The sequence below is a fragment of the Cygnus olor genome, chromosome 11, assembly GCF_009769625.2.
Source record: "Cygnus olor isolate bCygOlo1 chromosome 11, bCygOlo1.pri.v2, whole genome shotgun sequence".
Lineage (NCBI taxonomy): Eukaryota > Metazoa > Chordata > Aves > Anseriformes > Anatidae > Cygnus > Cygnus olor.
The window spans coordinates 2271952-2286252 of NC_049179.1; the positions used below are offsets into that span (position 1 = coordinate 2271952).

The 14301-nt window shown below is 49.3% G+C and overlaps 1 protein-coding gene across 25 annotated transcripts in view; it reads right to left on the reverse strand.

Annotated features, from left to right (window-relative positions):
- Positions 1 to 13418, reverse strand: part of MYO5A (myosin VA) — a 104040-nt gene extending 90622 nt beyond the window's left edge. For 15 of the 25 annotated variants that reach the window (XM_040570269.1, XM_040570259.1, XM_040570256.1 and 12 more), the window contains exon 1: positions 13229 to 13343. In XM_040570269.1, coding sequence (XP_040426203.1) covers positions 13229 to 13255 — 27 coding nt within the window. In that variant the 5' untranslated portion in view covers positions 13256 to 13343. Of the gene's footprint in view, positions 1 to 13228 lie in introns of all 25 variants that reach the window. The other 10 variants (XM_040570266.1, XM_040570262.1, XM_040570271.1 and 7 more) reach the window with 3 other exon arrangements.
- Between the last annotated feature and the right edge of the window lie 883 nt (positions 13419 to 14301).

Below are 14301 nucleotides of genomic sequence, written 5' to 3' on the forward strand. Positions count from 1 at the left end.
AAGCTCATGAGAGCTGAGCAGCATGGCCATGAAACCAATAAATACAAGAGGTCTCCAGAGCAGGAAGTCGTACATTTATTTTTAACTATCACTGTCACTGCAGAGATGAATTTAAGAAAAAATAACCTAACCGTTGGAGCACATAAACCGAGCCCGGCAGCGTGGTGCACCTCTCTGCAGAGCTAACCAGCCAGGCAGGCTCTCCTCAGGTTGCTCCAGGTGAAACCTGACTGAAACACGTACCCGTGACTGCACATACAGGTGCAGTGCTTCTGCCCACACCTCCCTCTGCTCCTGATGACCACCGCCAGCCAGCAGCCTCGGCCACGCAGCGACTCTGATGGCGGTCAGGCGCAGCTGGGACCTGGAGGAGAGGAGACAACGGGCAGTGCTGGCCCCATGGCGGCACCGGGGCTGCTGCCAGCTGAGCCTGTGGCCACCGCCTCTGAGGGATGAGTGCTCTGGCAACCCACAGCCATCAACGGCCAGCTACAGCAATTAGTGCTAACGAAAGCCAGGTATCAGCCTATGCTGAGGTGCAACTGCTGCCGTAGCACGCTGCTAACCCCCTCTGAGTGGCCTAACAGCCTGGCGACACCAGGGGTGCCTGCACACAGCAGCACGGCCCAGCGCGGGCACAGCGAGCAGTACCACAGGAGCAGGGTGGTATTCAAAGGACGGCTGAGGTCTCAGGGCCTACCAGCATCCTACAAAGAACTGCTGTGGGACGAATTACAACTAGTTGTCTTTAGCCATTGGGAAAACATCCACTGACTTACACTGATGGGAAACTTCACTTTACTTTGAAGTGATTAAAAAAAAAAAAAAAAGCTAAATCCCAAACGCAGCGTATATATACATGCTGCTACAGGCAAATCTGGTCAGCAAACAGAAACATAAAAGTTTTTTTTTTTTCCCGTTTCTTTAAATACTAAAATTATTAGTAATCTTTCTACTGAAATTCAGAGAAAGTGATCGCTGTGGAAATCCACACACCAGGAGTGACATCAAAGCCAGAAAACCTAGCATTTTACTTTGCACTATCAAACCTATCAAAGAACAGTTACGTTTCTGGGTTAGAGTTGATATGACCCTGAAAAATAGGATTTGAAGAGTTAACACCCACAGAATGAACTTCAAATGAATTTTCTTTAAAAACATGACTTCCTACATTTTATGTTGACTGTACTTGACCTTCTCTTTAAAATGCCTTAGAAAGAGACAGATTTGGTTTGTAATTAGTCATTATCATACCACACAATATTTTATCTATCAAACTGTTGCCAATTCAAACAACGCTCTAAGGCGCTGCTTGCAGTATCAGCCTTTGCCAGCTCCTGTTCCATTTCACAGCTCCCCTTCCACACCTGGTTCTCCGACCCTCCATGAGAGCCATCTCCAGCCAGCTGCTGCTAACATCTGTTATTCTGTGAAGTATTCCGCATGCGATGCCAGTAGTGCACACAGCTGAAAACCACCACACATCTAAGGGAAGTCACATGCAATGCTGTTTTGGGACATTACGACTCTGACCACGTTTCCGACTGGGCTTAACTAAGGCTGTATCAGCAGCTACATGAAGATAAAACCCATCTGAGTGCCCGGGGAGGCTGGCACAGCCGCCAGCCTGGCAGGCACAGCGTTCCTCACGCAGCCCGTAACACCCACAGCTGCCCCGCTCCTGCCTTCCTTACTGCTCTACAGCTCCCGCCTTGAACTCAGCACACTTCTCAAGAAATGTGTGCTGTCACATAAGCCAGGCCTAAAAGCAAACTAAGTCAATGTTTAAGAAAATGTTGCGTTTGAAATGGTTTTGATTCCTAGATCTGGCTCAGAAAAGTTGGTACCTACAGCTAGATCGAAACCATGAGTGCTTCAGTCATTACTTGAGACATAAAGAGAAAAACTTTTTAAATAAGCACAATAAAATCAGCAAAAACGTTGAGCAGAAGTGTGATGCCCATCCCAGACTAAGCAACAGAAAACTATCCTGAGTTCTGACACATATAGAACTTAGCTTTGGTTCTAATCCACATAAAGAGGTATACGGTATATTGCATTTCAACCCATATGTCAAAATGAAGGCCAAACAGAATTATATGCTAGTGATTTCAGAAAGAAGTTAATTACAAGTCTGCCTTAAAACACCTCCTCATTCGTCCAACCTGAAAAACATGTTACAACAGTTGTAGAATGATGGCTACAAGAAACTAAGGGCAAATGAAAAACTATAGCCATCCCCTGAATATTAAGCTCATAAAATTTGTTGCATTGAAGGACTAATATTAGGAAAAGGATGCGTGATTTCATGTGCTTTCACTGAATGTTGTGGGTATATTACTAAAACACTCCAACTTAAAAAAAAAAAAAAAGGCCAATACTTAAAGAATACACAGAAAAATCATTCACCACATCATGACTAAACTTATGGGTGCCTGAATGAGGCTTTTGTTTTAATACTAAGAGAATGTAAGTCATAATACAAACTTCATGGCATAATTAACTATTGCTGACATAAATACTACTTCCAGACCATGGAAGACCCTCATGTTTCTTACATATTTTTATATGTTGATGTCATGTGATATAACGTTGATTTCCTTTTCTCAACTTCTTAAATGGATTTAATATCTTAAAGAAGCGTTTTTAAATTATTTTCCCAAAAGCTTCCGGAAACCCCACCTACAGCAGGCAGGATAACCAAGTCATTTCTTGCAACACACTGAGCAACCCAAGTTTTGCTTCGGGGAACAAGTGGCTCCCAGCGCTGGCTGCAGCTGGCTGTTCATCTTGGGTTCATATGCGCTGAAAGAGGAAGCGTTGTCTTTTGTCTCCGTGGCAGTGCTTCAGCAGAGAGCCATCTGCATCTCTGTGATGAGATTATTTGGTGTATCTAGCACTGCCTTAGACAGGAAGGAAAAATAAAGGCTTGCATTGATCAGGCAGATGCACTGAGCCATGCTGTGCTACGGCGCTGGAGTTTGACAGAAGTTATTGAGAAAAAGAGCAGCGGAGCCACAGCTGATCACCTAGTTGGCAGAGGTGACGTAAGGATGGATTTTCTGGTATCTGCATGAATTTTCTGGTATCTGTAAAACATCCAGAGTATGGACAATTGCTGACTTAACTGTGGAAACTTTAGAAGTCAATAAGTTAAAAATGGAAGGAAAGATGTTTGCTATAGACTTCGATAGCAGGTAGGGCTGTACTTTCCTGAGCATCCTTCTGGAAAGCTGGGATCAAGTCCAAACAGCCCTCCTTCTCTTTTTGCTTGAGAAGAATCACATTAAAAGTAAAATACCTGCTGGGCGTTATAAAAACCCAGAACTGCAAACCACCACACTGTTTGTCTGTAACTGGTAATTTTTCATTAAAACTATACAGAAGCACCGGGCTGAGATGCAATTGTATTAAAACAGAGCTTTTAGTGCCTTTGCCCGATTTATTCAGGGAAAGCCAGTTTTACTCAGCTAACCCAAAGCTTAACTCTGCCAGTAAGGCCAAGCCTACGCCTTGCTGCAACACCATAACAGCACCCTGACACCAGCGAGGCACTTCACCAAGCAGTATTCCGCCTCCCCCTTTTCTCACGGGAAGCTGACAGCACGTCCACATGCAAGGAAGCTACAAACGGTGCGAGCGACCCCACAAGCCTCAACGCAAAGCCCGCAGGTAGAGATGCATCCACCAGGTGCCCTCCACAAGAGCTGGGGGAAGCTGCAGAAGCGAGGTTAGTGGCTGCAGCACCACCCTGAGCAGTGCTCGGGAGGGAACCACAGTGCCTGCCCCAGCCACCCCAACCAGAAGGACTCCAGCAAGCTGTGGCAGCCCCGCAGCACGGCTCTAACCTCCACCCACACGAGGGACTGGGAATGCCCCCGTGTCGGCGAGGGCACCGAGACCAAAACCCTTCACCTTCACTGGAGTTTCTGCACCTTGTTTAGTCTTACAAGAACTATTCTTTCTGCTCCTCTTCTCTGCGAGTGCTGTGTATTCGACTGCTTGCAAAAAGTTTATGTTGCCTCTGTATTTCCAACACACGATTACCAGAATGAAGAGACCCACCCTGACATCACCCGCTAACAACTGCAAATGCTTCTCCACATATAAGTTCTTCCAACAGAGACAATGTCCTAAACAATCAAACCATTGTCTGGAATATTTGAAAAAAGTCTTCCATATATGTAAGCCAATATTCTATTGAATTTAAACCTTTATTAATAAGCTGTTATGTTAATAAGCTGTTATATGCTTGGCTCGACAGCCTTCACCTACCTTAAAACCAAGAAAACAACCAAACACGTTCTACTTACTTTAACATACATGCAGTCTAATCCATCTATTTCCATCCCAGATCTCTCGTAACACAGATTTTCAGCACTTTTCCAGGCAGTTTGTGTTTCCTTTCCAGGCAAAACAGGCTTAACCTCCATGGAAAAGATTTCCATCTTTCCTTTAGTGGTGTACACTAACTCATGAGGCAACTTGGGAATCTCTTGCTGGTTCCCTCGGCAAAACAACTGAAGTCATCTGCTTTAAAGATATGTATGAATAACCCACAGAGCCTGCAGAGAGCAACGTGTGACAAGCTGTGTTGGGGCCATGAATTCCCCCATTGTTAGACCGACTCATAATATTTTAGTTTCTTTCTCCAGCTCTACAAAGAGCAAGAGTGTCCTCCTATAAATCACTAAGTAACAGCAAAATTCTGTTGGCTTGGGATAATCAAACAGAAGAATTCAAAGACGCTGCTAATAACTGCAGCAAGACTTCATCATTTTTCATACCCATTTACAAAAGAGACCATATGGGCATGCGAATCTCTCCAATAAGTATCTGTTCTTCTATATTTAGAACCAGGCTAGAAGCATGCAGTTTACATCTAACCACGGAGCAACCTTACGAAACTTTACACGACACGGCACAAGTCGTACTTTCTGCTGTGTTAGCTACTGCACAGACACACCGGGAGCTCTGTGCATTTAATTTTAAAAACGGGACTCTCATCAAACGAAAGCAAAAGCAGCCCAGAAGAGTCTGCTTTCAACCATCTCCATTGTCTCCTAAGAACTAAGTCAATGCACCAAGCCAATTATCCTGCTAATTACCAGTGGCATCTGTTATTTGATGTGAATTAGCCTGACAGCCTTACCTGCAGCTGGGTCAGAAGGCAAAAGCGAAGACGTGATAAGCAGCCTGAGAGAGAGGTGGCCGCTTCCACAACGCTCAGCCCATCGCCACAGCCTTCGCCGGCTGCTCCCCGGTGCCTGCAGCGGCTCCTCACGCCGCAGCCCTTCGGCCTGGCAGCAGGCGAGGCGGGCAAGCCTCAGCAATAGGAACGGATGCCGTTTTCAACATGCTCAAGAAAAAAGGAGATGAAGCAATCGGACTGGACTTTGCAGCAGAAGTTAAAGGCACCTGTGAATGATCCTCATTGCTCGTCTGCCAGCTCAGTCGTGACACCGCTCCCACAGACCTTTCACCACAGGGTGACTTCTCACTGATGTATCTGCTTATTTGCTTTTGGATCTCCCTTTCCCATAGCACTAGAAGCAGCTTTACCCAGCCTGAGTACCTCTGTGGCACTGTTACTGAAAGGGAGCTGTGACAACACTTGCTAGTGTCCCAGACTAACGGGACAAAGAAATTAAACCCAGGCCACTAAGGAAAACAGATGGTGTAAAGACAGAAGATTTCTGCTTGTATAAGTAATCCACTTTCACTTTCTTCAGAGTTTGCATTAAAATTTGCAGATACTCCCATTAAAAGTTGGGTCAGTACATGCAATCCACAGGCATCTAGCAGGAGTGAAGTCCTTAAACTTATTGGTGTGCCCAAAGCTTCCTGCCTTTACTTTCCGGCTGCTTAATGCGCACTCCAGCAAGAAACGGCCTCCTCTGATGCCATCGCACCAAGTACTTATCTCTTTTTCCTTTTCTAACCTTTTGGCCAGTGCCGATCTCTATTTTATAATTTATTTGCAAATAAAAGAGCCAAACATATAGAAATAAAACTACTAAATACTGTGCTTAACTGACAGCAGGTTGCAAAGAAGTTGCATCGTGCCAGAAAAGGAGTGGGTTATAACCCGGATGGCCAGGAACAGTAAGACACCCAAATCATCAAGATGATCAGCTCGGTAACTCCGAAGGTTTTTGCATTTACGCAGCGTTGGGTAGCTCAGGTTATGCATCCCGCACAGCACCGCACTTCGGGCTGCTGCCTGTAGCAAGGTGAGAAAGGGGGCTATGCTAAGGATGAGTGGACTCATACTCTCCCCAAGATGGTGGGGCACTGGGAAAGAAGCTCCTCCTGAAAACGTACTCTTGCACATTAAATACTAAAATTAGGTTTAAGTAGACAGGTTCTAACTTACTGCAACCCTGCATACACAGACCTTAACACCAAGAACTTGACAAGGAAGTATCCCAAGGACATTTTTCATTTGTTTTCCTGCACAAATTATTCTGGGCAGGTGTATGACAGCAAAAATATTTCTCTGCCATAAGAGGAAATAGAAGGTCAAAGCCCCAGTCTTGCAGATTTACATGCTTGATTTCAAAGCATAAAATTAAGCAACAGGACTACTCACACTGGATGAAGATAAATCTTTGCAGGATCACAGTTAAGCATAGCCAAGCACTTCTGGGAACATGGGGAAATGATGCAGTCCGAAGCAAGGCTAGCACAGAGCTCGGCACTGGCACGGGCATGGAAGTGCTGGTCTCTGCCCACAGCCACCAAAAGCCTGGCTATTGGCGTCGGCGATCGAGGCTCAAGCAACCCCATCACGCAGCTCTCCGTTCTGGGTGCAGCTCAGAAGTAAAGCAAAAAACGGCTGTACACAGAGTTCAGCGCAGCTTGAATTCTGTCTCCCGCATCCTTTAGGTGCATTCCTACTTGTTTAACAGTTTTTATACAAATTTAAACTAATCAAACTCTTAGAAGCATCATCCCCCAAGACACAAACAGTTGGACTGGAATGTAAAGGTTGGCCTAGCTGATCGTGGAGGTCTTTCCCAACCACGATTCTATGAAAAACACGCATCTGTTGTGGTGTGTCATGAGTCAGACTACGGTCTACAACTAAATCTTAAGCAAAAGGACAGTCTGATGGAAGAGGAGAAAGCGGAAGTTGAAGACGTGAAGAACATTTCCAAGAAACACAGGTTTACTCTGGCCCCAAAGTATTTGCTGCAACAAGAACTAGCTATTACTAAGGGGAAATATGAATTCCTTCCTTGCTACTTCAGCAGCAAGGAAGATGGGCAGGAGATGACAGCACTGCTCTGACTCGTTCGAGTAGCTCGTTACTGCTCTAACCAGCCGGCAGCAGCAGCGCTGCCCCAGCGCTGCCTCCTGGCCCCGGTCCCACCTGTACCAGCCCTTCTGTCAGAGCCCAGCGCGCTGCACGCAGCAGTGAACACGGCTGTGCTACAGTGAGCACCAGATAGCCCACAGATAACCTCTGCACTTCCAAGCACACAAATCAAAAATGCAAACAAGGAGTGCCCGGGCACGTGCTCCTGTACACACGCAGGTGTCAAGACTCGGGAATATAAGCCATCCTCCAATCAGTTCTTTTAAGATTCGTTTTGTGCATGTTTGGGGTGTTCAGGTAATGAAATTTGAATGGAAAGGAAGCCCTCGGCACGCACCACAGGGCTGGCTACCCTGCAGCCTGCTGTGGAGGCTGGCCAGAGGCATGGACAGTGCCCCCGAGCTGCCCACGGACAGCAGGCTGCCTGCTCCGCGCGGCTCTGCCCTCCGGCAGCGACAGCACCTGGTTTTACTGTCACTTCTTGCTTTCCTTCTTAATCCCATTAAGAACAGACCATCCTAAAACAGATCTTGTGACGCTGGAAGCTTCTGTGACGTCCTCCACTTCAACCAGTTCCATGAGCAACTTTCAACAGCAAAATGCTTTCTTTAACTCTACAGAGATTAAACGATGAGTCTCATTCAAGTGAGAGACAAGTGACTTTGGTGCTGGAGCACGTGGAAGGGATCAGGCTACCGAAGGCCCCAGGAGGAGATCCTGCAACCCATCTGCTGGCCCTTCCACCTCCGCCGGGAGCTCGGTGGCTCTCCCAAAGGTAAGGGTGGTGGCTGCACAGCTCCTCACACAGCAGGAGCTCGACAGCACTTTATCTGATCATTTATTTACCTAAAAAATAATAGTAATCCATTACCTCAGCCAGCTGACAAACGCTATAAAATCAATGCAGTAGAAACAGAAAATAACCAGTGGCAGGTCCATGCACAGACATTACTACTGTGCGAGGACTGCTGATAAATTTTCAGGGGACCCCACATAATCCACTAATATCATTAGAAGGTAAATGTTTTAACACGATACTTGGAGAATTAAGTAAATGACCAATTATTACAAATGGGAGCTTCGTAATTCCTACATGCAACAAAGAAAATTCACAGAGCTTTCAAGATCAGGTCTGTATCAAAAGACATACATATTATTTTGAGTTTAAGGTTGTATCTCCTCTCCCCCAAAACTATCTCCCAGTGATGCTCCACTTTCAGCGGTGCATTAGGCCCATGTAATGCACCCTCCCAAAAACCACCTGAGGACCGAGAGAAGCTTTCACTAGCAGCTTGAAGCCACCTGGCCATGGCCCCGTGCCGAGGGTGACACCCCGTGTCCCCGAGCACGCTGAGGGACAGGGGACGTTGGACGCTTCGCTCCCCAACCGCTCTGCAGTGGAAATGGCTCAGGCTCCAACCCTCACTGGTTCTGCCTCCCAAGGCTCACGCTTCTTTTAACAAGAACGATAAATTGTTGATGTATCGCAGAAGTGTTGGTGAAAAACTAAGGGTTTTTTCAGTTCCCCTGTGGCTGGTGTCTGACCATTTTATTTTATTTTATTTTATTTCATTTTATTTTTTTACAAAAACATACCAAAACATCAAGCTCAGGCTAAAGCAAGCATCGTTAGACATCTGGGTAATTACATAATCCAGCGCCTTCCACTTACGGGCAAGGGGAACGGAGCTGCTGCACACAGCTGTGACACTCAGTTTCCACCACTTTTACTCCAGCATCAGGGCAGGTCCCCAAAGCAGAAAGGCACCTGAAATATCCCCACTGCCACTGCATTAGTTTTCGAAGACCAAAGGCAGAGACACAGTAGCAAATACCCTATGACTGCCTACCATCATTTACAGACGCAATTGCTGCCCAGTACCTCTGATTTCTACGCCAGGCTCACCGCTCTGCACTGCGCAGACGCCACCCGGGAGCAGGCCCCATCCTGCGCAGCCCAGCACCCGCCGTGAGCCCGTCTGGGAGTGAGCCCCGGCCCTGGAGGCACCCAGCAGCTCCCTGCGGGGACACCTGGTTGCCGGCTGAGCTTCAGAAAATGCCCGTCTCACACACACCGCTTCAAACAGCAATATAGAAGACCAAGGAATTAAGGCTGCTTTTTTTTTTTTTTTTCTCCTGAAGAAAGGCTCAACAGCAAGAAGAGAAAGTTCGAAATGCTGCTGTGTTTCCTCTCTGTGCTCAGCATGGTTTTGCTACGCTGCCCTCCCCATGCAGCGTTACACCCAGGAGAGGAGCACCCCGGTTAGAAGCTGCCTGCAGTCGAGTTCACTGCCAAGGAGCGAGCACGGCGCAAGGGAGCAAACACCAAACATTTCAACGCCCTGGCTTCAGGACTGAGGCAGCTGCCCTCAGACAGCACCGGCAAAGCCACAGCAGGCTTCTTGCGATGCTGGGAACTGCACAAGTGGCTTTTTGTCCTGTGCAGTTCCCTCTGACACTTCTCTAAGTCAGTGTAATGCTATAAACTCCCAGCCTGAACCATTTCAAGGACAGAGCACCAGAACTGAAGGCTGGCCACTGAGTTCAGCTTGCCCAGGCCGCCGGCCTGCAGTGAGAACTGGTTAGGGCTTCCATTTGTGCTCAGAAGGGACATTTCTGCCCCCTTTAACCACAACCGGATCAGCTAGCTGCTCCAGCCTGCAAGATGCTGGAAAGGGAAGGAAGTATTGGTAACAGCAAGGATGAAATGAATAAATGAGTTGAAAAATAAATAAATATGCTGAACCCAGCCATACAAAACCGACCCCGACATTCCCCCTAAGAGGGCAAAGCAACGTGTTGTAGGAGAACACAGCATAAAGCAGGAACAGCTCAAACCAGGGGAGAAAAGGAAGAAAATGGAGAACAAAAATGACTTAATGATGCTGAGTCTCCATTCCAATCTGAAAAGTGGAGGCACGAACACAGTGTCTGATCTGTTTTAACTTCAGTGTGCAGGTAATGAGCACGTGCCAGGGGTGGTTTTGCACAAACCCGAATGCAAGACCATGAAGTCTGTCACTGCAGGTGGTGGTGTGGCCAGGGCAGAGGAGTCAGATGAGGCCTAGGGCTAGGCAAAGCATTCTCACTTGCTCTTCAATGCCAAGGAAAGCAGACAAAAGCCAATGCATGGCCCAGATGGTCCCTACAGATTTTCATGTGTCAGCCCAAGTAGATATATATCTGCTGTTGGTCAACAGTTACGAAACGCTGATCACTTACATCCGAGTGCCGTTCAGTGGGGCTACAATTACTCATGAAGCACACCCCAATTCTACTCAGTTTGTATCCAAAGTCAAAGAACCAAAACTTTCAAAAATTTCCTTACAGTAGGACTACTTATCTGCCATTGACAGCTTCTCAACAGGACAAGTGAAACATAGCTCAGGAGCACAAAACACATCTAATAACAGTGCCCGGGACACAACCCATGGAGCAGTTTTAAACTGCTGCGCCCCAAAATTGAAGCCTTCAAGCAGAATCCGTATTTGCTGCATCGCTGGGAGCAGGAACACAAAGCAGAGCACGGTTCAGTCCCATTATTCACAATTAGCTTGTGCCAATCCTTTAACTTCAATTCAAATTTCCAGATTAACTACAGGGATGCACAACAATGAGGCTGTCTGTACGGTCACCGAGTTTAAATATACACCTGCATGAATCAAAGGAACAGGATTTTCATAGGAGTGGCGTGACTTCTTTGAAAACGCATAGCCCTGGTTTCTAACAAAAAAAAATAATTCAGCATGAGAAAGTAAGGGTTCCTTTATACTATTTCAAGAAGGCACATGTGGTTGGGACAGTGGGTGCTACGTTTACACTGGCTTGCAAAGCCACCAAGCTTGAAGGCTTTAGAGCGGTTGTTGACATACCTGGACAGGCTGTAGCGTAGAGCAGAGAATCCCACTTCTGCCAACAACAACGTGAGGAAGGTGACTGACACACCTCTACCGACTGCTGCTGCAGGGAGCTCAGAGGAACACAGCCACCAGCACAACCCCGGCAAGCTGCTTGGTGGGCTCCCCATGGGTAGGTGAGCTTCCAGCTCCTGTGCTTCAAGACACACAGAGGCACACACAGTAACGACGTTCTGCAAATTCATACCCTGCTGCACATGCCAGCAAAACGCATGTGCCAGTAATGCCACGTGGTAAGTTCGATGTTAAAATGGAAGCTCTGGTACTTTAAGGAGCTGTCCTGAATGACAATCCTGGCTGCGCCTGCCAGCATAAAAAAGATGTGAAAGTCACGCTTTCTGTGCCTACGTATGGCTCAAAAGAGGACAAGAATAGCCTCTTGCGTGAGACGAAAGCACAGAAGCAATCTTGCTGACCTTGGTCATCCAGCAAGTCCCCTCCTGGAGGATGACACCTGCAGTGGTTTTACTTGGTGTTTGCTCACTTAACCGCTGCACGCTACGACCATAAATCCATTACTTATGTTACTCCATCAAGGATGAGGTCTGTTGCCACTACACATGGAGGTGCTGAACTCGATTAAGCAGCACGAAGGCTTTTCCTGGGGAAAAAGCAGGCAGAGAGGGGAAGAATGCAAAGAGTCTCTGCTGAACCCTCGGCAGCTTTCCTGGCTGAGTGCCTGATTCAGAGGTGTGCCTTCCCTGCCCCTGGAAGCGGCCCGAGCTTCTCTCCAGGCCCCAAGACAACGGGACACCCATAGTTTTGGGACAGGAAGGATTTAACCATCTAGGAAGTGAATTCAAGGTCAGACGGTGTTTGAAATTAAAATCAAGTATTTCTGAATAACTCCTCGTGAGAGATGTTAATTCTGTTGTAAGAACATCCACAGAGAGAGAAGCCAAGAACAACTTTCTAACGTAACTCCTGACATGGCTGAGCTCTGCTGAGAGCTTGGGAACAACTCCGCGGTGCCGCTGCTCTTCAGACCAGAACACTTTCACCCCCTTTTGCAAAGACAGCTGATTGAGATACGTGTCTATGAGCAGACACACGAGGTGCCTCATCTGCACCCATCTGTTTGGGGTTCTGTAGGGCACTCACCTCGCTTCCTTGCCCTGTCTCTCCTACACAAACACCGTGCAGATACGCTCCAGCCTGCAGAAGGCACCGTCCCGTGTGATTTGCACGGATGCACAGGCTGTGCCGTGCGCCACGTCTGTGCGGGAGGACGCTACCAACACGGTGAACCATTCGTGCTGGACAAACAGGCAGCCTCCTTTATTCCTCTCCTCACACAAGGAGGTGGACTGGAGGTAACTAAGGAGAATTTCATGAAGTGGCTCACAGATCTCGATGGCCGCACGTGGAGTTTACAAGCTTTTTCAAAGAAGTGTTTGAGGATTTTGACGTTGTACAGCGGTGCTCAGGTCTGCTGCCCCTGTGATCCCTTCTGCCCTCAAAAACCTATGGCCTGCCATTCCTTTTCACACGTCCTGCACCGGATCCAGGCAGAGCGATGGAAGCAGCACATCACCAAGGGACAAAACCATCGTTTCGACACCCCCGGACCCTCCGCCGTCCAGCTGCGCGGGGAGGAGCCGTGTGGGCCCGAGCTGGCGAGGCTCCGACACCCCCAACGCAAAAATTTCAGGAAAACCCCTCTGCTGAGGGCCCGCTGGGTTCACCCACCGCGGCATGGCGGCGGCCGCAGGGATGCTCAACCACCGCCACCCGCACGCAGGGAGCTGGCGGCGCGGAGCCGCCCGTGAGGCGAGGCGAGGCGAGGCGAGGCGAACGCACCCGCACCGCCCCCCCCGGCCCCGCTAACCCCGGGCGGACCCCGCGGGGGCCCCACGCCGCCGCCCCCGCCCCGCCGAGCGGGCAGCACCCGGCCGGGCAGCAGCGGCCCCGCAGCGGGCGGCCGCGCCCCGCCGGGCCCGTGTGGAGGCGAGGGCCCGGCCCCAGCCCCGCCGCCCCCCCCCCGCCCTACCTTCGTGTACAGCTCGGAGGCCGCCATGGCGGCGGGCGCGCGGGCGGCGGCGGCGGGCGGAGGATGCTCAGGAGGCGGCGGGGCGGCGGCGCGCCATGTTGCTACCTGCCGGGCTGCGGGGCCGCCGCTCTGTGCATTGTGGGAGCGCGGCGGGCGGGCGGCGCTGCCTCCCCCCGGCGGGCGGGCGGGCGGGGAGCCGGGGCCGCTGCCCGGGGAGCGACGCCCGCTGCCCTGCCCGGCCCGGCCCGGCCCCGCAGCCACCGCCCCTTCCCTCAGGGGCTGCCGGCGGGGGGGTGAGGGGAGCCCCCGGGGGGAAATGGGGCCTCTCCCGGCCCCGCGAGGGGGCTGCTGCCCTCAGCCGGCCCCCGCCTGTGAGGTGGCGGCGCAAGGCGGGGGTTCGGTGAGGACCGGGCTCCAACCTCTGCGCGCAGCTCCCCGCGACGCCGTCCCGTCCTCAGAGAGACAGCCGCAGCCCCCCGAAGTTCAGCTTCCGTGGCAAAAGGGAATAAAACAAAAAGCAGAAGCCGTGTTCTGGCTGGGGCTGGAGGGGAGCTCTTTGGCTTTATGAATCATTACTGGGTGTTTTCTACAGCTCACGTTATGGCAACAGTTGTTGGCGTGGCAGAAGTGAGCCTCTCTTGCGTGTACTTCGCTTCTTCACTTTGGGAACGCATCCCACCGGTTCCAAGCGGTGCAAAACACACAAAAAAATTTGAAACAGATACTTTTGCCACAATCTCCATGAAGATGCTTTGACTTTTTAACCGAGATCATCTCTGTGCAAAATTCAACCACCTAAATAACAGCTTTGTATTCAGTGGGCAGTACCTGGACTCCCCCAGAAACCTGCTGTGAGCATCAAAGAAAATAGACTGAAGAAAACAAGACAGTACCAACAGAGAAAACGAGCCATGAAAGAGATGGGTGAGCTGCTCAAAATCACACATCAAGTTACTGATAGCCAGGAGTGAAAATAAAGCTCTCAACTCCCCCGATAAATGCTGCAATAAATGCTAAAATTTAGCTGTACATCACTGCTGCTATGTGAAAGGATTTAGAGAGTGTAGCAAGCA